Source organism: Trichosurus vulpecula, chromosome 2, assembly GCF_011100635.1.
Source record: "Trichosurus vulpecula isolate mTriVul1 chromosome 2, mTriVul1.pri, whole genome shotgun sequence".
Taxonomy (NCBI): domain Eukaryota; kingdom Metazoa; phylum Chordata; class Mammalia; order Diprotodontia; family Phalangeridae; genus Trichosurus; species Trichosurus vulpecula.
The window spans coordinates 34,660,277-34,687,736 of record NC_050574.1 but is presented as its reverse complement, the minus strand read 5'-3'; the positions used below and the strand labels follow the sequence as shown (position 1 = coordinate 34,687,736).

At 49.7% G+C, this 27,460-nt stretch overlaps 4 protein-coding genes across 10 annotated transcripts in view; 1 reads left to right on the top strand and 3 right to left on the bottom strand.

The window, feature by feature from the left end:
• Window positions 1-27,460, bottom strand: part of LOC118839020 (zinc finger protein 850-like) — a 902,460-nt gene that overhangs the window by 685,985 nt on the left and 189,015 nt on the right. The gene's annotated exons all lie outside the window — the stretch shown is intronic.
• On the top strand, window positions 3,535-4,397 carry SDHAF1 (succinate dehydrogenase complex assembly factor 1). The gene has a single exon (XM_036746485.1). It carries the CDS (start codon window positions 3,765-3,767, stop codon window positions 4,053-4,055), a length of 291 nt encoding a protein of 96 aa, XP_036602380.1. The 5' UTR covers window positions 3,535-3,764; the 3' UTR covers window positions 4,056-4,397.
• On the bottom strand, window positions 14,713-17,621 carry SYNE4 (spectrin repeat containing nuclear envelope family member 4). The gene is made up of 4 exons (XM_036746474.1): window positions 17,263-17,621; window positions 16,509-16,703; window positions 16,004-16,243; window positions 14,713-15,077 (listed from the first exon to the last, which is right to left on the bottom strand). The coding sequence occupies exons 2-4, from the start codon at window positions 16,632-16,634 to the stop codon at window positions 14,784-14,786; spliced, it is 660 nt and encodes a 219-aa protein (XP_036602369.1). The 5' UTR covers window positions 16,635-16,703; window positions 17,263-17,621; the 3' UTR covers window positions 14,713-14,783.
• Window positions 19,242-23,972, bottom strand: ALKBH6 (alkB homolog 6). Of its 7 annotated transcripts, none has more exons than XM_036746466.1 (7): window positions 23,763-23,972; window positions 22,883-22,938; window positions 22,398-22,466; window positions 21,856-21,916; window positions 21,483-21,634; window positions 19,792-19,914; window positions 19,242-19,689 (listed from the first exon to the last, which is right to left on the bottom strand). In XM_036746466.1, exons 2-7 carry the CDS (start codon window positions 22,934-22,936, stop codon window positions 19,417-19,419), a joined length of 732 nt encoding a protein of 243 aa, XP_036602361.1. In that variant the 5' UTR covers window positions 22,937-22,938; window positions 23,763-23,972; the 3' UTR covers window positions 19,242-19,416. The 7 variants fall into 7 exon arrangements, with proteins under 7 accessions (XP_036602361.1, XP_036602359.1, XP_036602358.1 ...); XM_036746464.1 differs by having other exon boundaries at window positions 22,883-22,941; window positions 23,778-23,972; XM_036746463.1 differs by having other exon boundaries at window positions 23,778-23,972.

Below are 27,460 nucleotides of genomic sequence, written 5' to 3'. Positions count from 1 at the left end.
TGTCTGACTGTGGCTGATCAAGCCAATACAAGCTCGGAATGCTCTACCACCGGTCAGGCACAAATAGTCCCCTGTGAACATTTGAGTTGGATACTCCAAACCTGCACATCCTACGTTTCCTTTGAGCTGTTTCAATTCTGCCTTGCTGGCCGAGCGGGCCTGTGCCAGTGTCTCCCATGTCGCACATTCAATTCCAAAGTTCTTAAGAGAGGTCTTGAAAGTGTCCTTGTATTGCTTCTGACCACCGTGTGAGTGCTTGCCCTGTGTGAGTTCTCCATCAAATAGTCTTCTTGGCAATGGTGCATTTTGCATTCAAACAGCATGGCCAGCCCATTGGAGTTGTGCTCTCCGAAGCAGAGCTTGAATCAGGCTCTGGATGTATTGGTCTTCCAGTATAGCAAAGGGAGGCTTGTTGGGAGCATGCTTTAGGCAGACATCACAGAACCAGGGGCAAAGGAGAGACTGAAGACACTGGTAAGGGAATGACTTCGGGGCCAAGGTCCCAGAAGGCCCAGGAAATGAGAAAGTTAAGGATGCAGGCAATCACCAGGGCTGTTTACCTTTTCATAGGACTTTTTGGGGGGGAGGGGAAATTAAGTTGTTTTTTTTTAAGCATCCGCTATATGCCACGCATTGTGCACACTAAGTGCTTTACAAATTTAATTTGTAATTAATTTACATTTAATTTTTAATTTTAATTTAATCATCACAACTACTCCGGGAGGTAGGTGCTATTATTATCCCCATTTTACAGTTTTGGAAACTGAGGCAGGCAGAAGTCAAGTGACTTGTCAGTAAGTGGGGGAGGGGGGAACAGTTTAGACTCATAAGCTTGATGCCAGATTTGACCCGTTCCCGTTCTCAAGCGATTCACCAGCCTCAGCCACCCCGGGCAGCGGGTGTTACAGGCCAACGCTTCACTCCCAAGACTTACAAACGCCTTCCTCCAATTAGAGGGATTGTTCTCCATTTTGCAAATGAGGCAATCAAGGATTTGAGTAGGAAAATTCGATTACCTGTGTGACCTTGATAAAATGACTACTTCCCCAGGGCCTCATTTTACTCATCTGTAAAATGGACTCGATTTATGAGCCCTACCCATCCAAGGCTCTGTCTGGTTTAACCTTAGGAACTTAGGCTAAGTCTCCAGGTACAGGCTTCTTAAGAGAATAGTTGGCACCTCGAAGAGAGAGGAGCCAATATGAAACAGTTGCCCCGGGGAATGAGTGAGTGGGTTTTGGAGGAGATCAGGTCTGACCAGGTGCCCTCTCCCCAGGTCGGGGAGTCTCTGGTCTTCCCAGGCTGCCGGGAACGCTGCATCTGCTGGCCAGAGGGTCGCCTAAGGTGCAAACCGTTCCGGTGTCCCCAAGGCTTGGGCTGCATCCTGGACCAAGGCATCCACCTCTGCAGGGGGCCTCTGGGCAAGGGCAGTGCCACTTGTCGCCTGGTGCCTGGAGGTCTCTTCACCACCTTTGATGGCTTCCAAGGCAGGGTCCCTGTCCTCGCTGCCCTGGGTGCCTACGAGCTGGCAGTCCTGGGTGGGGTCGATTCCCGGAATCCTGCATGGTTCCGTGTGGTCACAGAATACCTGCCCTGCTCAGCCTGTCCAGCCCCACAAGCATGGGTCATCACTCACTTCCGGGATGGCTGTGTGGCTGTGGGGCCCAACAGGGATGTCTGGGTAAGTAGATGACCCCTCAGTGAATTACCCTTCACAAAGACATCCACAACTTCAAACGGTCTTTTACTGACCTCCCTCAGACAAGAAAGGCTAAGAGGACCTGGCCTGGGTTCTTGCCCTAAAGAGTCTTCTCTCTTACAATCTAGGCAACTTTTCATTCTTCCTCCCCCATCCCCAACCCTAAGGAACACCCTGATCCCAGCCCTCCTCCTCAGTCCATCCCTCTAACTTACTTTTCTCCTCTTAAGGTGAATGGGCATAGGACCCAGCTCCCAGCACAGGTCTGTGAAGGGGTCACGGCCCAATGGGCTGGGGCAGGTAAGGTCCTTGTGGAGAGACCACCTCTTCTCCGGGTGCTGGTGGGCCCAAAAGGTGCAGTGGTCCTGAGGGCTGCCCGCATCCTGGGTGGGCAGCTGCAAGCTGCCTGTGGTGACTTTAATGGCGACCCCAGGGATGACCTTCGACTCAGGGGTGGGCTTCCTGCTACTAGCCTGGAGGATGTCTTCCAGTCCTGTCGAGCTCAAGCCTTCAGTCGCTGGTAAGAAGGACCTTACCACTCTCTCCTCCCATGTGTCCAAACCTAAGCCCTGATCCTTTAGAGGAATCCATCCCAATAATCCCCCTACTGGGAATGAATACCCCTTTTCTCTGACCCCAAGTGTCCAGCTCTGCATGGTCCCTTCCCAGGACCCAGGCAAGCAAGAATCTCAGAGCATCTAGCCCCCCAAAGTCAGAGGAGCGTCTAATCCCCTAACCCCAGCCTCTATTTCTTGGCCATAGCATGAAGAAGGTGCATTCTCCTGTCTACAATGAAGATTACTTTTCTACTTGATAATAATGTAGCTGCTCTGGTCTGTGGTTACCCCCACTCCCACAAAGGCCTGGCACCCCTGACCAGGGCACCATCTGTCTCTGCTGAAGTCATCAATAAATGGATTTTGGCAAATGACTTGAAGCATTTGTGGTCTCAGAACACTCCCCCTCCCCCCATTCTACTCTGTTCTCCTCCCCTTATTATTCCCTTCTTCACAGACTCCTCTCTCCTTAGAAAACTGGGGCCCCAGACCCTGACCCTTTGGGGACTCAGTACTATATAGCCCCTTAGGTCCAGCTTTGCAGTGACCCAACATTTACCCCCTCTGCCCCCCTGCTCAGTCCTATAGAGACCCAGGCTTCTGTCTCCCTCCCCCCACTTCTCCTCAGGGATCCACTCTCCCCAAGCCTCTGCTCCATCAGAGCCCTGAGGGTTGGGTCCGCCCAGCCCTCGAACCCAGGCACATAATCCCAAAAGTTCAGGTGTGGAGAGGACCTTCCTTGGTCCAATCCACACTCCCAAGAGAATCCCCTCTGGAGAAACGGTCAGCCAACCTTTACTGGAAGGCCTCCAGAGAGGGAACCCTCTAGACCATTTACTCCACTTTGGGATGGATTTTCCTGACCTCAGACCGAGGCAGGAAATTTGGACCATCATCTGGCCCAGGATCCCAGCCCTCCCCTCCAGGGCCAAGCGGAGCAACCCTAAGCTGGCTTTCAAGGGACTGCCCTTTGGTTACGGGGACGCCCATCGCGTCTCCTCGCTGGTCTTATCCACGCTAACCAAGCCTACTCCCGGCCTCCTGCCCCTCTAGGACTCGATCGGCAACTGTTTGGCCCCGCCCACGCCCCTTTGGGGCTCCACCCACTGGCCCCGCTCTCCTCCCCGGGCTGCTCAAGGACACAGGTGGAGGGGAGGGGAATCCCTCTGCCATTGTGACGTCACTGGCTTGGGCGACCAATGGGCGGCGGGAGATCCGGAAGCATGGCGCGAGGTCGCTTTGGAACGCTGGGACGGGCTGTGCGTCCTTTACGCCGGGACCGCCCAGGCCCGGCCTGGACCAGAGGTCGCGGGGCCGAAGCCATGATCCCCGGGTGAGTGAGAGGCCGGCTCGGGCATCCGGGGGAAGGAAGGAAGGAGATGCCTGGAGGTTCGCAGGGCGCTTCCTCCTTAGCCTGGGAGGGAGTGCAAGCGCCTTCATCCCCGTTTTCCAGATGAAGAAACTGAGGCCCAGAGAAGTGACGTGACTCGCCCCCGAGCGTCCGGGCCATGAGCCGGCACAGCCGGCTGCAGAAGCAGGTGCTCGGCCTGTACCGGGAGCTGCTGCGCGCCGCTCGGGGGAAGCCGGGCGCTGAGGCGCGAGTCCGAGCCGAGTTCCGCGAGCACGCGCGCCTGCCGCGAACCGACGTACTGCGCATCGAGTACCTTTACCGGCGCGGTCGGCGCCAGCTGGAGCAGCTGCGGGACAGCCACACCACAGCCTTGGGCATCTTCGGCCCCGGACCGCCCCCGCACTCGGACCCGGAGCCACAGCCCGAGGCCGGCACCAAGGAGCCCTGAGGGATGCCCAGCCCCGGCCCTGGCAGCCTGGGCACCCGCACAGTGCACACCCTCCGAGCCTGGGCACGCCCTCTCTTCCCGCACCTTTCAGGCTCCTGCGGTGGACCGCCCTGGACCCAGGGAAAGGAAGAAAAATACACAGAAAACCCTCGGGACCCCCTGCCTACACCCTAAGACCCCGAGACTGACCCAGAGCCTTCCAGGACTCCCAAAGGCCCATCGGTGACCCATCCCCGCATACCTCCGGAGCCTGCCAGCCTCTGGGCTCCGAGGGTCCCATGGGCCTGATTCTGGGGCACTTGCCCTCCCGTCCCCCAATAAAATGGGCCCCATTTGCTAAGACGTCTGTCTCCTTTTTCTGAGTGGAAGGGCAAATACAATCCAGATTTCAGATGGGAGGATGGGGAATCCCCTGAAGCCACCCCAAAATCAAAATGTTAGCCCAAGGGAGAAGACTTCCTTCCTTCCCTTTTCTCTCTCTTCCCTCCTTCCGTTCTTCCCTCCTTCCTTTTTTCCTTGCTTCCTCCTGCCCTCCCTTCTTTCTTTCCTTCGCTCCTCCTTTCTCTCTCCCCTCTTCACTTCCTTCCTTCCCCCTTCCCTCCTCCTTTCCTTCCTTCCTTTTTTGCTTTCTCCTGCCCTCCCTGTCTTCTTTCCTTCCTTCCTTCTTTCCTTCCCTCCTTCCTTCTTTCCTTGCTTCCTCCTGCCCTCCCTTCCTTCCTCCTTCCCTCCCTCCCTCCTTTCCTTCCTTCTTTCCTTTCTTCCTTCCTTCCCTTGTAAAGTAGTTAGTACAGTGCCTGGCTCATAGTAGGTGCTTAAGGAATGCTTGAGCCACAACTTAAACATTATCAAATCTTCATTCGGTCTTTTTTCAGTCACATCTAGCACTTCATGAACCTTTTGGGCTTTTCTTGGCAGAGGTACTAGAGTGGTCTGCCATTCCTTTCTCTAAATTATCAGATCTAGAGGAAGCATTTTCTGATCCCCCAAGTGCCTGTGTTCTCCCTCCCAAACTGCCTTGTATTTTTTTTAAGTTTCTGCATACATATACAGTAAAGGTATCTCCTCCCATCCTCCTTAGAATGTCAGTTTCTTGAGCCTAGGGACTGTTACATTCATGCATTTGTATCCCAAACACAGTGGGCCCTTGATAAATACTTATTGGTTGATTCTCCTGTCCAGGTCCCCTTCCCAAACCTGAAGGCCTGTAGGTCTACAGACTGGGAATAGGGGACACATTGAAGACTCTAGAGTGGGCGATCCATCTCCAAGTCTCAAAACTCTTGGTCCTTAACCATGGTCCTTCCTCCTAAAATAAAGTTAAGTTTTATGTCCAAATATCCATGTTTCCTTGTGGGATCGAGGAGAAAGAAAATCTGAATTCGTGTGTTGAGGATTATTTTTAGGATTAGGTTTAAGATTGAGGTTGGGCCCAGAATTGTCTGGAAAGGGTTCCCATCATCACTGTTATTTCCAGCCATTTGTACTCCATTCAAGGTTTTCTTGGCAAAGATCCTGGAGTGGTTTGCTGTTTTCTTCTCCAGTTCATTTTATATTTTGGTAAACTGAGGCAAACAGGGTGAAGTGACTTTCCCTAGGGTCACACAGCTAAGTAAGTGCCTGAGGTCATATCTGAACTCAGGTCTTCCTAACTCCAGGTCTGGAATTCCATCCACTTGGCCACCTAGCTACCCTCCCATCATCATGGCTAGTGAGAAAAAATGTAGAGCCAAGGTTAGGGTTTGGTTAGAGTTAGCTCTAAATGGAGAAAATACCATCTGGCCTCAAGATAGGAATTTCTGGCTTGGACATTTTGCATACCCCAAGCTTTGAGTTGGGGTTTGGTGGGGTTGATTGGGGGAAAGGGACTCCTGTTTTTGCTGAATCTCCCCAGGGGATTTCATCTTTTCATCTTTCCCTCCCTTGCCTGGATCTGGGCCAGTGTCTGCTGGCTGAAGACTGGGGGTACCCAAGGAATATTCCTGGTCCTCATTCCTGCAGGCCTTCGATGTTATCGGGTTTCTAGTTTCCACTTGGTATTTTATTTTTAATTGTAAGTTGATTTTTTTTTCTGGAGTGAACCTCTGGGCACTGTTTTGTCCCTGAGGTGTTTGACAGTGGAAAAGAAAGGAACAAACATTTATTAAGTGCCTACTGTGTGCCAGGCATTGTGCTAAGCACAGAGAATATCATTCCATTGGAAAAGAGTTATCTCAGGCTTCTACAGGAATTAGACCGGTGTGTCCAAATTTAGCTGTGCCTGAGTCTCCCTCATTAGAATGTAAGCGTCTTGAGGCCTGGTAGTGCTTTTGCTTTTTCTTTGTATCTTTTGTACTTGACACCTAATAAAGACTTATTGATTAATTGATTAGAGAAGATAAAGCTGTATCCCATGAAGGCAGAGAGAGGCTGGATAGTTGGGAAAAAAAACTGAAATGTCTGAATAACACAGGACTAGAAAATGAGAGGGGAGACCAATAGGGAGAGGTTTAAACCATTTGCCAGAGGCCTATGAACTGGTTTCTTTAAGCCTTCAGTTGGGAGATGCTCTGGAAATGTAAACTGGCAAACTTTACTTTTTATTATTAAGTGAGTTCTTTGAAGTAGATTCAAAGTTGGGAAATGAACACTTGGGTAGGTCTTTTCGACTTTGAGTAAGTAAACCAAAATCCTCCCAGGCCCTGAGGCTCATAAGCTAGGAGTCATCCTGGATTCCTTTTTATTTCTCACATCCCATATCCAAGCTGTTGCCAGGGCCTGTCATTACAGCGTCTCCCAAATACCCTTCTTCTCTCCTCTGATACTGTGATGCAGACCCTCATCACCTCACCCTCAGTAACTGCTGAGGAGGGCGTCTGCCTGCCTCAAGACTCCCCCCACTCCTGGGACATCTCCCATCAAGCCACCAACGTGATTTTCCTGAAGCGCTGATCTGGTCTTGTCACCCCCTCCTCAATAAACTCCAGTGGGTCCCTACTGCCTCTAGGAGCAAATACAAAATCTTCTGTTTGGCCTTCTAAGCCCTCCATAACTGAGGCCCTCCTCCCTTTCCAGCCTTCTCACCCCTTCCTCTTTGGTCCTTTCCTTTCCATCCAGTGACACTGGCCTCCAGGCTGTTCAACCCACGGCCCTCCATCTCTTGGCTCCAGACATTTTCTCTGGCTGTCCCCTACTCTGGCTTCCATCAAGTCCCAGCTAAAATTCCACCTTCTACAGGAAGCCTTTCCCAGGCCCTCTTCATTCCAGGGCCTTGCCCTTGTTAATTATCTCTTATTTACCCTGTGTATTGGTACATGCCTCTTTCCTCATGGTCTTCCCCCATTGAATTGTGAGCTCCTCAACAGCAGGGAACTACCTGTTGCTTTTACATCCCCAGCACCTGACACAGTGCCTGGCAATAGTTGGCACTTAATAAATGCTTATTACTGACTGACTGATAGACCTCATGCTCCTTGAGGGCAGGGACTATAATTTTGGCACTGGAGTGAAAATGTTTGTTGTCTCGATATAACTGACTCCAATTTCTAAAATATCCTTTTTTTTCCCTCCAGTTCTAAAAATTCTCCCTCCCCCCCACATTGAGAACGCAAGCAATGTGATACCAATTATACACATGAAGTCGTGCGAAGCATATTTCCATATTAGCTATGTTGCAAAAAAAAAAAAAAGCAAGAAAAAATGAGAAACTGAAAAAAATCTGCTTCTGTCTGCACTCAGAGTTTGTCAGTTGTCTCTCTGGAGGTGGATAATAATTTTCAAGAGAACTTTAGAAATGTGATGATCATTGTATTGATCAGAATAGCTAAGTCTGGTCATTGTACAATATTGCTATTCCTGTATACAATGTTTTCCTGGTTCTGCTCGTTTCATTTTGCATCAGTTCATGTAAGTCTTCCCAGGTTTCTCTGAAAGCATCCTGTTTGTCATTTCTTATAGCACAATATTATATTCCATCATAATCATGTATCACAACTTGTTCAGCCATTCCCCAACTGATGAGCATTTCCATAATTTCCAGTTCTTTGTCACCACACAAAGAGCTGCTATAATTATTTTTGTACAAATAGGTCCTTTTCCCTTTTCTTTGATCTCTTTAGGATATAGACCAAATTGTATTATTAGTGGGTCAAAGGGTATGCACCTCCCTCCCTCCCAGGGTTATTGTGAGGATCAAATAATATAAATATTGTAAAGTGTACAATGCACTTTAGTATACATAGTAGGCACTACATAAATATTAGCTATTATTGTTGTTCAGTAGTGTCTGACTCATTGTGACCCTGTGGACCATACTGTTTTCTTGGCAAAGATACTAGAGTGGTTTGCCATTTCCCTCTCCAGTGGATCAAGACAAAGGAGGTTAAGTGACTTGTCCCAGGTCACACAACTGGTAAGTGTCAGAGGCTGGATTTGAACTCAAGTCTACCCACCGAGCTATCTAGCTGCCTCAAAGGTATTATTATACCAAGATAAGCTCAAAGTGGGTCCATGATTTAGAAATAAAGGGTGATATTAACAAATTAGGGAAGTATGGAAAATATTACCTATCATATCTATGGAGAGCCTGTAGTTCCAAATTGTTCTCCAGAATGGTTAGACCGGTACACAACCAATAGTGTATTAGTGTCCCTATTCTTCCACATCCCCTCCAGTGTTTGTCATTTTCCCTTTCTATCATCTTAGCTAATCTGATGGGTGTGAAGTGGTACCTCAAAGTTGCTTTAATTTGCATTTCTCTGATTATTGGTAATTTGGAGCATTTTTTTCCACATGATTATTGATAGCTTTGATTTCTTCTTCTGAAAACTACCTGTTCATATCTTTTGACCATTTGTCAATGGAGGGAGGGCTTTTATTTTTATAAATATGACTCAATTCACCATATATTTGAGAAAAGAAACCTTTATCAGAAAAATTTTGCTGTAAAAATTTTTTCCCCTGTTTCTTGCATTCTTCCTAATTTTGGCTGCCTTGGTTTTGTTTGTGCAAAACCTTATTAATGCAGTGTAACCAAATTATCCGTTTTACCTCCCATGATTCTCTATTTCTTGCTTGGTCACAAACTCTTCCCCTATCCATAGATCTGACAGGTAATATTTTCCATACTTCCCTAATTTGCTTATGATGACACCCTTTATATATAAATCATGAACCCATTTTGAACTTATCTTGGTATATTAATAGCTAATAATAGTAAATATTTTTATAATGTCTGCTATATGTCAGGTACTATGCTAAACACTTTCCAATAATTATCTCATTTGATCCTCACAATAACCCTGGGAAGTAGGTGCTAGCATTGATTGATGCCTAATTTCTACCAGACTGCTTTCCAATTTTCCCAGCAATTTTTGTCAGACAGTGAGTTCTTGCCCCAATAGCTAGGATCTTCAGGTATATCAAGCTGTGGTCATTTACATTGTGTTCCTAATCGATACCATTGATCATCTGTTCCATTTCTTGAACAGTACCAGATTGCTACAATGCTTACTGCTTTGTAATACAGTTTGAAAGCTGGTATTGCTTGACCCCCTTCTTTTAATTTTTCGCCCATTGATTCCCTTGATATTCTTGACATTTTGTTCCTTCAGATTAACTTTTCCAATTATCTCTTCCAGCTCTGTAAAACTATTCTTTGGTAGTTTGATTGGCAGGGCATTGAATAAGTAAGTGAATTTAGGTAGTATTGTCATTTTTATTATACTGGCTTGGCCTATCCATGAACAATGAACTTTTCTCCAGCTGTTTAGATCTGTCTTTATCTTTGTGAGGTGTTTTGTAATTGTGTTCATATAGTTCCTTTGTGTATCTTGGCAGGTAGATTCCCAAGTATTTTATACTGTCTGCAGTTATTTTAAGTGGAGTTTCTTTTTCTATCTCTTCCTGCTGGGTTTTGTTAGTAATTTGTACAAGGTCTAATGATTTATGTGGGTTTATTTGATATCCTGCAACTTTGCTAAAGCTGTAAATTATTTCAACTAGTTTTTAGTTGATTCTCTGGGATTCTTCATACCCTCATATCATCTGCAAAGAGTAATCGTTTTGCTTCCTCAATACCTATTCTAATTCCTTCAATTTCTTTTTCTTGTCTAATTCTGTAGCTAGCATTTCTATTGCAATATCGAATAATAGTGGTGATGATGGACATCCTTGCTTCATCCCTGATCTTATTGGGAAAGCTTCTTGCTTATCCCCATTCAAGATAATGCTTGATGATGTTTTTAGATAGATACTACTTAGCATTTTAAGAAAGGTTCCATTTATTCCTATGCTTTCTAGTGTTTTTTAATAGGAATGATATTGCATCTTGTTGAAAACTTTTGGCATCTATTGCTATAATTTTATGATTTTTATTGTTTTTGTTATGGATATAGTCAATTATGCTGATAGTTTTTTTTTAATATTTAACTAGCCCTACATTCCTGATTTAAATCCCATCTGATTGTAATGTGTGATCTTACTAGTATTTCATTTTAAAATTTTGCATTAATATTTATTAAAGAAATTAGTCTAATTTTCTTCCTCTGTTTTTACTCTGCCTGGTTTAGAAGTGAAAACTATATTTATATCTTGGGAGGAGTTTGGTAGGGCTCTTTCTTTACCTATTTTTTCAAATAGTTTACATAATATTGTAATTAATTGTTCTTTAGATGTTTGGTAGAACTCACTTGTTAATCCATTGATGCTGGATTTTTTTTTTCCTTAGGAAACATATTTATGGCTTGTTCAATTTATTTTTTTAAAGATAGGATTGTTTAAGGTTTCTACTTCCTCTTCTATTAATCTGGGCAATTTATGTTTTTTTAAGTATTTATTCATTTCATTTAAATTATCAATTGGCACATAATTGGACAACAAAGCACCTAATAATTGCTTTAATTTCATCCTTACTGATTGTGCATTCACCCTTTTCATTTTTGATACTGGCGATTTGGTTCTGATATCCGAGAACTTTTCCTTTGTAACTTCCTGAAATATGATATCTAGGTTCCCTTTTTGATCATGACTTTTAGGTAGTCCAATAATTCTTAAATTATCTTTCCTCTATTTATTTTCCAGGGCAGTTGTTTTTCCTATGGGATATTTTACATTTTCTTCTATTTTTTTCCAGTCTTTTGACTTTATTGTGTGTAATGTGTTGTGGTGTCATTAGCTTCCACTTGACTAATTCTAATTTTTAAGGAGTTATTTTCTTCAGTAAAGTTGTGTACCTCTTTTACCATTTGGCCAATTCTGATTTTTAGGAAATTATTTTTCTTCAATATTTTTGTGCCTTTTTTTTTATCAAGCTGTTAATTCTCTTTTCACAATTTACTTGCATTTACTCTAATTTCTTTCTCAAATTTTTCTCTGCCACTCCTAGTTGATTTTTAAAATAATTTTTTGCTCATTTAAACAATCTCTTTCTTTAGCTCTTCTAAGGATCCTTATTGGTCTTTTTCCAGTCTGCATTTTTCTTTGTGGCTTTGTTTCTAGATGTTTTAAGGCATTGTTTTCTGAATTTGTAACTTGAGCTTCCCTAACTCTATAATAGCTTTTTACGGTCAGGTTCTTTTGTTGTTGTTTGCTCATATTTCTAGCCTATTTCTTGACTTTGAACTTATGTTAGAGTTGGGCTCTGATCACCTCTGGGAGTAGTGGGGATGTCTGATCTAGTCTTCTGATTTTTATGTCCCGCTGCTTTCACAGCTAATTCTACAATAGGGTAGGCGGGGGGTGCTCCCAAGGTGGTGTGATACAGGGAGAGTTCTGTTCACTGCCCTCCTGGTTCTAACTGAGATGGAGCCCCTGCTCCCAGTAGTGCTCCTCTTTACCCTGGAATTTCAACCAGGGCCCCAGGTTCTCCTTCTGCCCTAGAACTGGGTGATGGACAATAGAGTTGCCAAATGGTATCCAGTTCTATGCCCAGAGCTAGCACAGGGATCCCCTGTAATATCTTCCTGACCTGGAGTTCAATCCCCTTACTGTCTCTGAGTGCTGAGCACCCCTGGTACCACCGCAGCTGCCACCACTGATGCCGCTGCCAAGGCCCACAGCTGGTGTCGCCTCGACCATACTGCTCCTAGGTATCTACCAGATTGTCTGCCCTCCTAGGCTGCCCTGGGCTGGAAAATGACTTACTCTGACTTCTCATCGATTATTTGCTTAGAATTCGATTTGACATGGTTCTTTAGAGGAGAATGTTGAGTTTGGTAAACACGCTCAACCATCTTGTTGTTCCACCATCTTGCCTCCACCCCCTCCATTTTGTTTTAAGCCTTACGTTTTGTGACTGAGTAATTCCTATTTATGTTGCTTTTCTGTAATAAGATGACTTAAGGGGTGTAGCTTCCAATGATCTATGTGTCCCTTAGATTTGATAAGTAACTACTAATGACATGTGTTCACCAGATTTAGTAAACCATTAGAGATGTTCCCCAAATCTGGTAAACAGCTAATAAAACACTTGCTAATGATGTAATCTTTAATAGATATTTGCCTTTCACCATAAGCTTAGGTAATCAATCACCAGTCAGAACTTGAGTTTAACCAGCTAATACCCATAGCTAGCACTCTTGGAAACCCACCGAAGACCCTCAACTTTCAACTGGGTACCTGAGGTTGACTCCTTCATTTCTCCACTTGAGACCTGAGCATCCCCATGTTTGCTTTTAGGCAGTACTGATTGACTGGCAAAGGTCTGCAGACCTGCAGACCCAGGGAGGGAGACACACTGCCTCTAGGTGGGCAAACAGAGGACCTTGTCACTGAGTACTGGTAAGACACGCTTACTGGGTAGCCCCAGGAAATCAGTTTGGTGGTTTGTTCCTGGTGAGGTCTAACAGAAAATATAAATGAATGTTTACACACATTTGGTTGATTTCATTGCTGGCATGAGAAGTATAGGTCTAATTAGTGTTTCCATAGGTGAGAAATTATTATTTCTCTCTTATATGAATAATCAGTTATTGAATTAGGACCTGTAGGTTGTTTAGGTCGTTGAAATGAAGGACATGGGTGGTGGCGAGATTGCTTCTCTATCCTCAGTCGGTCGGAGATCCCACCCAACTAGAAAACCTTACCAAGATTTTAATCTAAGGTGAACTCTGGCCCATTGTGTTCCACTCAGCCAGGTCCAAGCAGAGGTGGACCCCCTTTGGTCTAGATTGCCCCATTTGGGGTAGTCCAGTTGAGAGATAAGTCTCTTTGTCCTAGACTAAGTGATCAGAGTCTTCCCCCAGCCCCTCCTTAGAATAAATCCACCTCTCATAATATTCATTCTTCTCGTTAATTGTTAACCAGTCAGAGCTGATTGCCACCCTCAGGAACACCCACTCTTCCAAGGGCATGTAAGCATTGAGTAGGTTCCATGAAGGGCCTTTGGCATTCGATGGTGCCACTGACCTTTTATTATCTGCTAGCATGATAGTAAAATGATTAATTACCCAGAAACTATGTCACTCCAACCTTTTATACATCACACATCACATTAGTTATCATAAAGAATGATTAATCCATTTTGTGCGTGTACACAGAAATGTAGCCCGTGCTTTGTAGGCCCTTGGCACATACTAGGTACTTATGGATCAGTCATGTATATTAATACACATAGACATGATACTGAAGATGTATAAATATATAAAAACGAACAACCCTATTATTTCAAAAGTCATTCCCTACAAGGACTCCATGGACTAACATGAAGGGCACAGCCATTTGGGGATTTCTGAAGTTCAAACACTCCCAGCGCCTGGTCCAGTGCTAGCACAGACCCCTGGCTATGGGTGGCATCTGGTACTGGGCTCCTGATGGGAGCAGCAGGGCCCTCCTGGGTGGGGTTCCTTGGCCTCCTCCAAGCAGTGGGCCACTAGCTTCTTCCCCCAGACTTCAGGATCTGACTCCACAGTGGACAGGTTCGTCTATAAAAGATCTCAGATGCGGAACTAAAAGGTGTTCATCAAGTCCAAACCCCCCACCCCCATTTTGCAGATGAGGACGCTGAAGCAGAGTCCAAGGGACTTGTCCAAGGTTATATAAATGTGTCTGAGGAGGGATTTGAACCCAGGCCCTCCTGATTCCAAGTCCAAATTCCAAATAGTCTCCCTTGAGTGCATCTCATCCACCCCACTGGACTGACCTCCAGGGCCACAAGGCCCCTGAGGTTCTGGCTGGCTGTAGTAGGGGGGGCTCAGCAGACCACAGTCTGAGCCCAGCTCTGTTTCTCATTCACTATGTGACTCTCTACCTGGGGCTGCCGCTGCTTTAACACAGGGGTGATAACACTCATACGGCCCCTGGAAACCTCAAATGTGGCCTAGCATTCAGAACATGGTTAGTGCGAGCACACTGCGTGCTGTGGCAAGTGTCCATTCCTAGAAAGAGAGAGAGAGAGAATGAGAGAGTGTGAGAGAGAGAGAGTGTGTGTGTGAGAGCGAGAGCGAGAGCGAGAGCGAGAGAGAGAGAGAGAGAGAGAGAGAGAGAGAGTGTGTGTGTGTGTATACACGTAAGAGCGCAATGAGGATGCTGTGAGGTGGGTGGGTGGGCCAGGACAGACTGAATGGGCTGGGCTCTCCTGGCTCCTTCCTATTAGCATGGAAACATGAACTGTCTACCTGGAGAGTGGCCAGAGCCAGAAGGGAGAGGAGGTAGAAACCTCACATACCAAGAACACTCCAGGAAGTCAGGTTTTTAAAGTTTATTCCGGAGATCCAAAGGAAGATACTGGGGTCTCCTTGGAAGGCCCGTGAGGGCTCAGGTTGGGGGTGGGCCGTTGACATAGCTGAGAACGAGGTGCAGGGGCCCATGGAGCCGGGGAGGGGGGCAAGGAGTCCCCCCGGGGGGCGGGAGAAGACAGGCAACCCCCAGCAGAAGCAGAAGCAGCAGAAAGAAGACGGTTCGTCGAGACCATCGTGGCTGAGCTGCACCCTCCTTGGGACCCCCGGCACCCAGAGGGATCTGCACAGTCACATCTCGGGGGCTCGGCTGCTTCCTGTCCTGAGTGCAGAAAGAAGACAGGGGGGGACCCCATGGCCCTAGGGGCCACACCTGCAGGAAGAAGCACAGAAGCTGTAAATCCAGAAAGACTTCTTTGCAGTCCAAAGGACCCCAGTGTGTCGGGGGTCAGATCACTGTCACTCCCCACCCTGCCCAGACCCTGACCCTCAGCCTGGCTGTCAGGCCCTGGGGCCCTGGAGGGAGGGGCCACCAGTGGTGAGCCCCCTTCCCCGTGCAGGATCAGAGACTCAGAGATCAGGAGCTCGCTGGAGAGGCAACTTAGTACAGAGGCTGATGGGGTGAGACAGACTCACCAGAGACAGCAGAGACAGAGATTGGAGCTCACTGAGGGCAGCCTTCTCCCCTCCCCCATCAATATCTAGTGATATTCTGAGATTCTTTCTCCAGGCAGTTTTCTCTCTCTGTCTCTTGTGTCTCTGTCTGTCTCTCCCTCCCTCCTTCTTCCCCCTCCTCTCTCTCTCCTCCTGTCTCTCTCTCTGTCTCTTTCCCCTCTTCTTTCTTCCCCATTCTCCATCACCCCCACCCCTATATGAGACAGAGATGGGAAGGGCCAGGGAGAGCCAGGGAAAGACAGTGGACCAAATGTCAGAGAGGAAGAGAGAAGAGACAGACAGAGTCAGGGAATCAGAAAGCTAGGGAAAGGCTCATAGGAAAGACAGAGATAAGGCGTAACAGGAGGATTATGGGAGAAACAAGGGTCTCGCTGGGGAGGGTCATCAGAGACAAAGGGAGGGAGGTAGACCCTGTGCCAGCTGTTCTGCAAGATAGTGGAGTCTCTCAGGGGTGGGGTATCCAAGCAGAGCTGGAAGAATCTATCCCAGAGTCGACCCCTACAGCCCCATTCCCCATCCTGTGACGCTGTGTGTGCCCCAGACCCCGACCCTGGCCCTCCAAGCCCACACTCCTCCTGAGACAGACAGGCCACCACCCTGCCCTTGCCCCTGGCTCCCACTCACCGCCAGGGGCTCAGCACGCCCACACACTTCACAGGGGGACCCCGGTGTCCAGACTCTCTTGCTCCGGGGGGCACCCAGCCACCCCACATCCCCAGTGGGGTCCCATTCCAGCTCAGCTATGGGACCTTCCAGTGGGGGACCACCCCTCTCACCCCCAATCCCAACCCTTGGGCCAGGCCCAGGCCCATCGGAGTCAGTGTCTGAGTCTGGATCCTGGATCGAGGCAGGGTCCTCAAACACCTAGAAGCAGAGGTCAGGGGTAAGGGGTCAAGAATCAGAAGGGATGGGGCAATCCCAGATGGTTACAGACAGGAGCCATAGTGGGAGGGCATTAAGTAGATGATGCTGAGTCAAAAGGGCCAGAGTCAGGGGTCCCAGTGTGTTACATGTGGAAGGGCCAGGATCAGAGGTCTTCAAAACAGGGGTCAGAGGGGTCAAAGTTAAAGGGCTGCCAGGGATCACAGCTGACTGAGGAGGGGGGCACTAGAGCCTCGGTGGTCCCTACCAGGCTGTAGGCAATCAGCCGGCTGCGATGCCGACCGAGGTGCTGGAAGATGCCCTCACAGTGGGCAGTTGGGGCTGGCCTGCCCTCCTCAAGGGTGGCTGTGCTCCGGTGTTCCCTCCGCCGCATTGGACCCTCCCCTGACACCAGCAGGACCCCCGCCTGCTCTGCCGCTGGCTGATCATTAACCAGGAAGGCCTAGAGGGAACCCAGACACTGGAGACTAGTGCCTCCCCCCAATCCTGAGACACCCCAGTCAGCCGGCCCCTCTATGCAGACACATACTTTCAGGATAGGCCTGGCCCACCATCTCAGCACCCAGGTTACTGGGACCAGCAGCCCCTCTCTTCCCTGTTTGGAACAGGTTGCCATCCACTCAGAGACCCAAGTGGGCAGGATCCCAGCAACTCTCCTAAGATTCGGGTGGCCAGGCCTCCATCTCCTCCCATGAGGACCCAGAGATGGTCCCTAAATCAACCCTCAAGAGACCCAAAGATCTAGGTCCCATCCCCTGCACCCTCAGGGTTTGGGGGGGACCCACCCATGGAACCAGGTGTTAGCCCCTTGGGCCCCTGGGCCAGTCACAGGTGTGGGGGATCCCCTCCAAGGACCCTGAGGGCAGAGCACACATCTACCTGTCTCCCCCTAGAGTACAACTCTGTATGTTTTCCTAGACTTTCCCTCCCAAGCCTCTCCCCCAAACCTTCCCACCCAAAAGTCTGCCTGCCAAATCTCCTCTTCTCCCTTCCCACCATACCTGGGGCTGCTGAGTCAGGCAGGGCCAGCTGCTGCTCCCAGCAGGGACCAAGGTCCAGGCATCTGCTGCAGGGAGGGGGGAGCAGGAAGGTTCAGGGTGTCCAAGTCTAGGAGGGGCCTCCAGGGCCTGGCAGGGAGGGGGAAGTGAGAAGGGGCTTCTGGATACAAGGCCTTAAGGGGGAAAGGAATGGGATTCTGGGTGCCAGCATCCTGAGGGGCAGGTGCCAGGGTCCATGATGGCAACTTGGAGCCTACGGGGATGAGGCCAGGGAGTGGAACGTTTCTTACTAGGTGCCGCCCCCCTCCACCCCGGGACCCAAGCATCCCATCTCCCAGCTTCCTATCCGCCAATGAAAAGGATCAGCCCCTTCACAGGCTCTCCGAGTCTCACCCAGGCCTGGGGGTGTCTCCTGAGGGAGGCCTGAGCCCTTTCCCTTCCCCACCCCCAAACTGGGGTGGAGCCAGCACCCAGGAAACTCTATGCCCAGCTCAGGTGACGCTTGGGCAACCTTAACCCCTTTGTTCCTGAAGCCTGGCCTTCCCTCTGGCCCCTGGGGATCTGCAGGGGCCCAAGAGCCTGGTCCACCCCCAACCTCTTCCCTCAATGACCAGGTGTCTGCCCCCTCCACCCTCAGCCTCCCCCATCAGTGACCAGGTATCTGCCCCCCTCAACCCAGCTTCTGCCTCCCCCCTCAGTGACCAGGTATCTGCCCACTCCCCTAGCCTCTGCCTCTTCCCTCAGCGACCAGGTGTCTGTCCCCCTCCTTCCTCAGTGACCAGGTCTCTGCCCACCCCTGCCCCAGCCTCCTGCCTCAATGACAAGGTGTCTGCCCCCCACCCCAGCTTCCTCACTGACCAGGTGTCTGCCTCCCACAACCCCACCCCAGCCTCTGCTTCCCCTCTCAGTGACCAGGTGTCTGTCCCCCTCCTCCCTCAGTGACCAAGTCTCTGCCCAACCCCCCCGCCCCAGCCTCTGCCTCCTGCCCCAATGACAAGGTGTCTGCTCCCTACCCCAGCTTCCTCCCTCAGAGACCAGGTGTCTGCCCCCACCCCAGCTTCTGCCTCCCCACTGTGACCAGGTGTCTGCCTCCCCCAACCCACCCCCAGCCTCTGCCTCCCCACTGTGACCAGGTGTCTGCCCTGCCCCACCCCCACCCCAGCCTCTGCCCCCTCCATGACCAGGTGTCTGTCCCCCTCCTCCCTCAGTGACCAAGTCTCTCCCCAACCCCCCTGCCTCAGCCTCTGCCTCCTGCCCCAATGACAAGGTGTCTCCTCCCTACCCCAGCTTCCTCCCTCAGAGTCCAGGTGTCTGCCCCCACCCCAGCTTCTGCCTCCCCGCTGTGACCAGGTGTCTGCCTCTCCCAACCCACCCCCAGCCTCTGCCTCTTCCCTCAGTGACCAGGTGTCTGTCCCCCTCCTTCCTCAGTGACCAGGTCTCTGCCCACCCCTGCCCCAGCCTCCTGCCTCAATGACAAGGTGTCTGCCCCCCATCCCAGCTTCCTCACTGACCAGGTGTCTGCCTCCCACAACCCCACCCCGGCCTCTGCTTCCCCTCTCAGTGACCAGGTGTCTGTCCCCCTCCTCCCTCAGTGACCAAGCCTCTGCCTCCTGCCCCAATGACAAGGTGTCTGCTCCCTACCCCAGCTTCCTCCCTCAGAGACCAGGTGTCTGCCCCCACCCCAGCTTCCTCCCTCAGAGTCCAGGTGTCTGCCCCCACCCCAGCCTCTGCCTCCTCCCTCGGTGACCAGGTGTCTGCCCTGCCCCACCCCCACCCCAGCCTCTGCCCCCTCCATGACCAGGTATCTGTTCCCCTCCTCCCCGCCTCTCAGTGACCAGGTATCTCGTCCCTCCTGCTCCCCACCAGACTCTGCAGGCATCTTGTCCTCCTCCCCCTCGCCAGCCTTCTTCAGGTACCTACACCCACTCCCAACCCCTGCCTCTGTAGAGATACAGGCGTCCAACCCCAATGAGTCTAAAAGCCCGAGGTAATTGTAGTTTATTCCTGAACCAGGATGGGAACTGGGCAGGCAGAATCATCTCCCCAATGACTGGGATGGGGCTGCTTTCTCCCTAAATTCTTTCTGCTGTCTCAGACCCAGGAGTCTTGAGGCAGGCAGGAAAAGACTGGCTCCTTGGTGCTTGGAGATCCCTGGCTTCACTTGGTGTTTGGAGATTTCTTGCTCAGCAAGAGGCTGGTCCGCAGCACTCGAGGGACCCTTCGAATAGTCAGGGAGACGCGTGTGCCCCGGGGGAGCAGGGCTCCAGGCCTGGCTGAGGGGCAGGCAGAAGCATTGGCCACGGGGGTCTCAGTCAGGGAGTCCATCAATGTTGGTCGGATCCCGTGGAGGAGGTGGGTGTAAGCTTCGCCTCGGAGGACCAGGAGGCTTCGGGGCTCCAGCAGCAGCGAGAACTTGGGGTGAAGCTGAGGCTGGAGAGAAAGGCCAAGGATAGAGGAAGGGAACCCGCCAGGCCTGGCAAGGGCCTCACAGGCTCCGGGGGTCCCTACTTCCTCCCTTCACCGGCCCCTCACCTGCTCTTCTCGTGGGTCCTTCTCCAGTTCGGGCCCTCGGGGCGGGTACATATCCAGGATGGTGTGGGAGCCAAGGCTAATGGTGCTGACTGTCGGGTAGTACAGAGGGCCATCCTCATGGGGCTGGGGGAGGGCAGAGTCAGAATGGGGAACTCATGACCCAGACAGACCTCAGACCCCCAGGCGGGGGCAAGGAAGGCAAGTCTATCCAGGGGCCATTTACAGGAATAACTACGGGGAACCCAGGGGACATTTCGGGGTGGGGGGCACTCGGACATATTTTGGGAGCATCTCCCAGGGAAGTGCCTGGGGAAGGCACATTCAGGCCTTGTCCTTGTTCCACAGGATCCCCGGACAGGCTCTCCTCAGACTCCCACGTGCCCCAACTATCTCTACCGATCACCCTGTGCCTTGGGCACACATCTGCCTCAACATCTTCTTGGCCAGCCCCCACCCCTCCCCCACCCCCATCAGCTCTAGAGATTTCAGTTCAGGTCCCACGTTTCCTGCGTCTCCTTTGCCCTCCCCCAGCCCTCCTCATCACTCTCCAATGCTGCACCCCAAGATTCTGAACTCCCAATGTCCGGTCCTCCCCGTCCCCCTGCCTGCTTTTTAGCTGCCCTTTGGCTAGGTGGCACAGTGGACGGGCAGGAAGAGCAGAGTTCGAATCCTGTCTCAGACGCTTAGCAGCTGTGTGATCCTAGGCAGATCATTTAACAGTTCTGTGCCTCAGTTTCCTTATCTGTAAAGTGGAGATTATAAGGGCACCTCCCTCCTCGGGTTGTTTGAGGAGTTACTCCATGTAAAGTGTTATTTTTAACAGGCTTTGCCCTCGAGGAGTTGGCATTCCACTGGTGCCCAAAGGGCTTTCTGTCTCTGTCTATGGCACCTTCAGTCCCTCTGGTTCCTTCCCTTCAGCCCCAAGCCTAAAACAAAAGACCCTCCCTGGGCTCGGGAGCCTTCCTCTCCCTCCCCTCCCAGCTGACTTCCCCACCACTGACTCCTCAGACCCCTTTATGATCTCTGCCTTCCCACCCCCAGTCCTCTCCTGGAAGTCAACCCTCAGAGGTCAGCTAATCATCCCAACCCCTTTTCACTAAGCTCTGGCATTTCTGCAGGGCCTGGCTCTAAGCACTGTTTCCTCCTTCCAGTTCTTCTCCGTCCTCGGTTGGGTAGAGATGTCTCAGAGATGCCCCTGGTTCTGCTCCTGAGGCCTGCACCTGGTTCACCGTTCTGCTTCCACACTCCCTATGTGGGCAGCACCAAGGTTTTCTTCTCTTCCTTTCCCCAGGGAAATTTCATTTGCTCCCAGGACTGGAATCAACTCAATGAAGATGAGGCCCTGATGTGCAGCCCGTCTGACCTTTTCATTCATTCCTAGATGGGGCAGGTCCCCAGGGTGGTGTCTGGAGAGCACCTGGGGCAGGTGTGCACAATCTGTGGCCCACTGGCCACTTATGGCCCTCAGGGCCCCTGCAGCACTCCAAAAATGTAGAGAAAAACATCCTTTGAATGTAGAGGAAATCCTCTGGCCTGCCGATGTGCAGGCCTGGCCTGGGAGATACCCACTGAAGGGGGTGTCAGGAGATCTAAGAAGGTCACACACCTGACTTTCCATGATGCCTCTCTGCAGGTACAGTGGCTGAGTGTGAAAAGGTTACACATTCATATATTCAGGGGCTCTGACTTACCATGATGCCCTCTCCTGGCCGGTACTCATTTACCAGCACATGATTAGCTTGGGCACCCCCGAAGAGGCCGAGGCTAGAGACGGCGTCCACCCAGCGCTGGAGCCAGCGAGGCAGCTGCTCAGGGACCATCCCCTTGGGGTGGGGGAGCCCACCTGGGGAAGATCAAGGCAGAGGCAGAAGAGGAGTGTGGCCTGTCACTCCCAGGGAGCAAGGGAACCTCTCTGCCCATCCCAGGCACCAGAGAAGGCCTCCAGGCCAAGCCCACGTACCTTGGGAGTGTTGAGGTACAGAGTCAGGGATACCCATCCTCTCCCTCCAGATCCCACCTGTGGGGGGCTATGTGTTCACAGTGGAGGGTTAGGGGAGCACTCACCCCAGTTCTGTAATTTCCGCCCAGAAAGCTGTGTCCATTTGGGCTTTGGAGCCTCATACACCTAACAGGGGTGATCAGAGTGTGACCCTGGGACACTGGACTGACCCTGGAGTCGTCCTATGACCACAGCATGACCCTGGCCAGACCCAATCCAATCCACTGACAATACGCCAGGCACTGAACAAGGTGCCAGAGAGACAGAGGAGACCTAGGAACTGTCCCTGCCCTCAAGGAGGGTACAGATATGTACACACACTAATGTAAGAAGGAAGGAAAAGAATACTAACGACCAGAGGGACCAGGAAAGGCTCCCCACAGGAGATGGCAGGTAAGCCGAGCCTTTAAGGAATAAATGCTTGTGGAAGGAAGGAGGGGAGGGATCCTGACGGAGCAAGGCAGAAAAGGAGTGTGGGGGGTGGGCACCCTGCACCAAAGCACAGAGATGGGAGGTGGAACTCCACCTTCAAGGAACAGCAAAGAGACCGCACTATTTTCCCCAGGAGCTGAAGTGTAGGAGTGTGGAGGCGGGAATCAGTTGTCACCTGTCGGAGCAGCTGGATCTCTTCTTGCTCAGAGATGAAATCTGGGACATAGTAGATGATAGGTGGAACCTGTGTGTGGGAGGGAGAGAGAGGGAGAGAGTGAGAGAAGGAGAGGGAGGGAGAGAGTGAGAGAGGGAGAGAGAGGGAGAGAGTGAGAGAGGGAGAGAGAGGGAGGGGGAAGAGAGGGAGGGAGACAGAGAGAGAAAGAGGTAGGGAGGAAGAGAGGGAGGAGAGAGACAGGGAGAGAGACAGAGACAGAGAAACAGGGAGCGAGGGAAGGGAGAGGAGAGACAGACAGAGACAGAGAGAGAGGGAAGAGAGGAGAGAGGGGGAGGGGGGAGAGAGAGGGAGAGGAAGAGAGAGAGAGATCGAGAGAGAGACAGAGAGAGAGAGAGAGAGAGTGAGTGAGTGAGTGTGGGAGAGAGAGAGGTGAGGCTGGCCTAGGAGCCGTGCCAAGCCTGCCCCTTCTCAGGCTTCTCCCTCACCTGCTCTACCCTGAAGTGCTCCAGGGAAGGTATCACAGCATCGCACTGGTCCATTGCTGCTGGGGGAACGCAGGAAGACAGAGGTCACCATTGCTCCCCTCCATTCCCTTCAAAGCTTCCCCCACCACCACTCATGACCTTTCAACACCGCCCCCATGCTCCCCATTCCCTGCCCCCATGCTACCCCAGACCCCTTCTCCACCCCTCCCCCCAACCACCCTGGACCATTCTCCACCCCACCCCCCATAACTCTTCCCCCATTCCAAGACCTGTCTCCTACATTATTAACCAAGACCAACCCATTCTCCCCAGTCCCCAATTCCCTTTCCCATCCCCATCCCATATCGACGCCCTCCCCCCAACCCATTCTCGGCTCCCACTCCCCTGGACCAATTCCCCCACCCCCTCTCCTCCCTCACCTATTCTGGACCAATCCATCCTTCCCCACCTAGAACCAATCCTCTACTCCAACACCCCCGGACCAATGCCCCGTCCCCATCTTCCCCTCCCTCCCCACCTCCCCCCTGCCCCCACTATCCTGAACCAACCCATTCTTCCCCATCCTGGATCAATCCATCCCAGGATCATCCTCCCTTCCTCCCACTTTCCTGGACCAGCCTATTCCTCCCCTCCCCCTATCCCGAACCAACCCATTCTCTTTCCCCGCCCATCCTGGACCAAACCAATCCCCGCGTTCCCCGCCCGTCTCGAACCAAACCTTTCCCCGCCCATCCTGGATCAAACCATTCTTCGCGTCCACCCCCATCCTGGGTCAAACCATTCCCCACCCTTCCCGAACCAAACCTTTCCTCGCCGCCACCCCCATCCCGGACCAAACCATTCGTCGAAGTACGCCCCTCTTTTCACTAAGTGCACTCACAAATCTTAGACCAACCTATTTCCCTTCCTCCTCTTCTAGGGCGAGTTCATTTGCTGATCCCCAAACCTAATCTGTTCCCTAATCGTAAGCTAGTTCCCGGCTTCCATCCTTCTTGGGTCTCACCCTCAGCCAGACAGCGGCCCGGCCTAGTTCGGCCCCCAACCACGATTCTATTTTCACCCCTCACGTTGCTCTCGCAATGGTCTCGACCACGGCCTTCACGACTTCCGGACTCTGAGACAGACACCCGTTTTTTCCAATGGACCGTTCGCGGCCACATTCTTGTCCAATCATGTGTCTGAATACTACCAGAGCCCGCCCCCCCATCCCACCTTCTCTACTCTCCTCCCAGAGAAAGGCGGTGTTCCAGAGATCCTGACCAATGGAAAGTGGAGGAGGCGGGGTTTCTCTTAGAACTGTCCAATCCTAGGCTACCCAAACACTGCCCTCTCTCCTCGCCTGCTCTTCAGTCAATCAGTGAGAAGCTACGGAGGCGGGCGTTGTTTGTATCTTGGCTAATCGCCGTGCTTGCGCCTCTCAACTTAGCGCCCACCCCCACCCCACCCGAATTCCTCTCTTCACGTGTCGGTGCTACAAGCCCAAGGACCAATGAGAAAGCGTCAAGATCCGAAAAACACAGACACATCATCTTACGTCACGTCACGTGGCCGTAACGGGGCTAGCCCTGTGCTTTGTGTACAAATGTAAAGTGCCCTCGGTTTTCTCATCTGTAAAATGGGGCTCGTAGTAGAGGTATTACCTTATTATGAGAATGAAGTGAAAATGTTAAAAAGTTGTACAAATAAAACCCCGGGTGGCAGCAGCCAGATGATGATGTCGGTAACATCCTCATGCTCATCTCATTCTCATCTTTTATTTCTGACGGAGTTCCAATAGAAACACTCCTGCAACAAATACCCTCTAACCTGTTGTTATTCTTTCTCGTTTTATATTTTATAGACTGTAGGGTGCATGGATAAAGTGACTATGCTTTGTGATTAGATAGAAGTGTTGCTATAGAAGCCCCTTTTGGAGACACAAGCATCTCTGGGATAAGTCCAGTAACAGATAGTCAATGAGCATTAAGCACCTACTACGTGCCAGGTACTTTACAAATATTCCATTTGTTAAAAAGAAAAAAAAATCCAACGAGCCTGGGAGATAGGTGCTATATAATTTTTACAGTGGGAGAAACTGAGGCAAGCAGAGGCCAGGTGATTTGCCTAGAGTCAGAGCTAAGGAGTGTCTGAGGCTGCCTTTAGAATTTAAATCATCCTGAGGCACCACCCAGCAGCCCCAGGTAGTGGGCCAAGTTATGAAGGATTTTAGATACTAGATAGAGAATTTTTGTATTTGATCCTGGAAATGATATGAGACCCTGGAATTTAAATACATTTATATGGTAAACAAACTCTTAAGGGTTAAGGTCGGACCTGCACCTTAGGAAAATCACTTAAGTGGCAGAATGGAGGAAGGACTGAAGTTAGGGGAAACTCAAGGCAGGCCAACCCACCAGCAGCTGTTGCAATGGTCCAGGCCTGAGGTGATGAGGGTCTATACCAGAGAGGTGACAGTGAGAGGAAAGAAAGGGGGAGTCCTGGAGAGATGTTGCAGAGGTGAAATCTACTAGAGATATTACAAAGGTGAAATCGACCGGCCTTGGCACCATGGGGGATGAGAGCCAAGAGTCCAGGAGGATTCTGTTGTTGTGAACCTGGGGGATGGGAGAATGGTGTTGCTCTCTACAAGAAAAGGGAAGGTGGGGGGGTGGGACGGGGAGATAACGAGATCTGTTTCGGACATACTGAGTTTAAGATGTCTACTGGACATCCAGTTCTAGATGTCTGAAAGACGGCTGGAGATGGGAGATTGGAGGTCAGCAGAGAGATTAGGACAGGAAAAGTAGATAGGAGAGTCTTCAGCATAGAGATGGTAATTTAAATCTGTGGGAGCTGATGAGATCCCCAAGTGAAATAGTATAGAGAGGAGAGAAGAGGGCTCAGGACAGAACCGTGATGGGTGAGGTATAGATGAAGAAAGACCCAGCAAAAGAGGCAGAGAAGGACTGGTCAGACAGGATGATTTATCAAGTTAATATTTACCAAACAGTCCCTGCTTTAAAGGAATTTGGAATCGAATAGGTGAGACAACAACTAGGTACAGGCAAGATGTATAGAAGGGATAATTTGGAGATACTCTGAGGGAAGGCACTAGCATTAAAGGCCATCTGGGAAAGCTTCTTGCAGAAGGTGGGATTTAGCTGATCCGAGCCTTGAAGGAAGCCAGGAGGCAGAGGGATAGAGGGTTAACTTTCTAAGCATCATGAACAATGAGAGGGCACAAAGTGGGAAGACAGTATTATGTCACAGTTAAGAGATGGAGCATTATGTTGGAGGACAATAAGTAGACGAGTAGGCATGAGTATTCCCTATGGTGGCACAGTGGATAGAACTCCAGACCTGGAGTCAGCAAGACCTGAATTCAAATCCAGCCTCAGATGTTCAGCAGCTGCATGATGCTGGACAAGTTACTAGAAATCGCTGTCTGCCTCAGTTTCCTCATCTGTAAAATGGAAATGATAATGGTATCTTCCTTCCAGGAAGGGCTGCATAAAGACAAAATGAATTAATATAGGCAAAGAGCTTTGTAAATTTTAAAATAAAATATAAAAATATAAAATGCTATTAAAACATAAACATGCTATTACAAATATATTAAATAGAAATATAGAAATAAAATATAAATATAAAATGCTATGATAAAAATAAAAGACAAACATATATAGATAAATAAAATATAAAATGCTATTATAAAAATATAAAGTGAAATATACTATGCTACTATAAAAATATAAAATAATATATACATATAAAATGCTATTATAAAAATAGGAAATGCTGTTATAAATGTATAAAATAAATATATAAATAAGATATAAATGTAAGATGCTGTTATCAAAATATAAATATACGAATATTAAAATGCTACTGTTAAACATAAAATAGATATAAATGCTATTATAAAGTATATAAATAGAAAATGCTGGTATACAAATATAAAATAAATATAAAAACATAAAAATATAAATGCTATTATTATCAATGTTATGATTAATGCATCAGCATTGTGTTTGGGTGACAGTGGGCAGCAGGCTTTCTTCTGTGATAATACTCTAGTTCCAGTAAAATTTATTTGTTGCATGCCCTAAAATAGTTTGGTGTATCTATTTGCAGCTCGGGGATTTGTCATCTGTTAATCTGTGAAGGTTAGTGAGCATCTGGTATCTAATTCTGGCCACATGATAATTTCTTTCTAGGTATTCAGTAGATGTTAAATTTTTGCACCCTGTGGGCATGGGTGGTATCATTTCTGCTGTTTCCTTGCAACAGTACACCTGGGCCCTTAAGAGATCAACTCTGTAATTTCTGGTGGTGAAAACCTGATCCTATGTACTGTCCTATATCTCTCTGTTTCTGTAAGGAGACCCCCAGGATTCAGCCATTTGCTCTATGTGTGCATACAGCCCAAAGAGGACTTTTTGATTCCATTTTTGTATCTTCACCCTTTGGAGCAGCTAGGTGGCACCATAAAGCATAGAGTCAAGAAGAGCCAAGTTCGAATGTGACCTCAGACACTTACTAGCTGTGTGACCTTGGGCAAGTCACTTAACCCTGTTCACCTCAGTTTCCTTATCTGTA

Coding starts and splice junctions, on each gene's coding strand:
- SDHAF1 (XM_036746485.1), top strand. CDS start 3,765: ATGAGCCGGCACAGCCGGCTGCAGAAGCAGGTGCTCGGCCTGTACCGG.
- SYNE4 (XM_036746474.1), bottom strand. CDS start 16,634: ATGCGGCGGAGGGAACACCGGAGCACAGCCACCCTTGAGGAGGGCAGG. Junction 16,244..16,508: donor GGCTGATTGCCTACAGCCTG/GTAGGGACCACC, acceptor CTCTGCTTCTAG/GTGTTTGAGGACCCTGCCTC. Junction 15,078..16,003: donor GGCGTGCTGAGCCCCTGGCG/GTGAGTGGGAGC, acceptor TTCTTCCTGCAG/GTGTGGCCCCTAGGGCCATG.
- ALKBH6 (XM_036746461.1), bottom strand. CDS start 23,470: ATGATCCTGGGATGGATTGATCCAGGATGGGGAAGAATGG. Junction 22,942..23,430: donor TCCAGGATGGGGAAGAATGG/GTTGGTTCAGGA, acceptor GCGTTCCCCCAG/CAGCAATGGACCAGTGCGAT. Junction 19,915..21,482: donor GGCCAGGAGAGGGCATCATG/GTAAGTCAGAGC, acceptor GCCCTCCCCCAG/CCCCATGAGGATGGCCCTCT.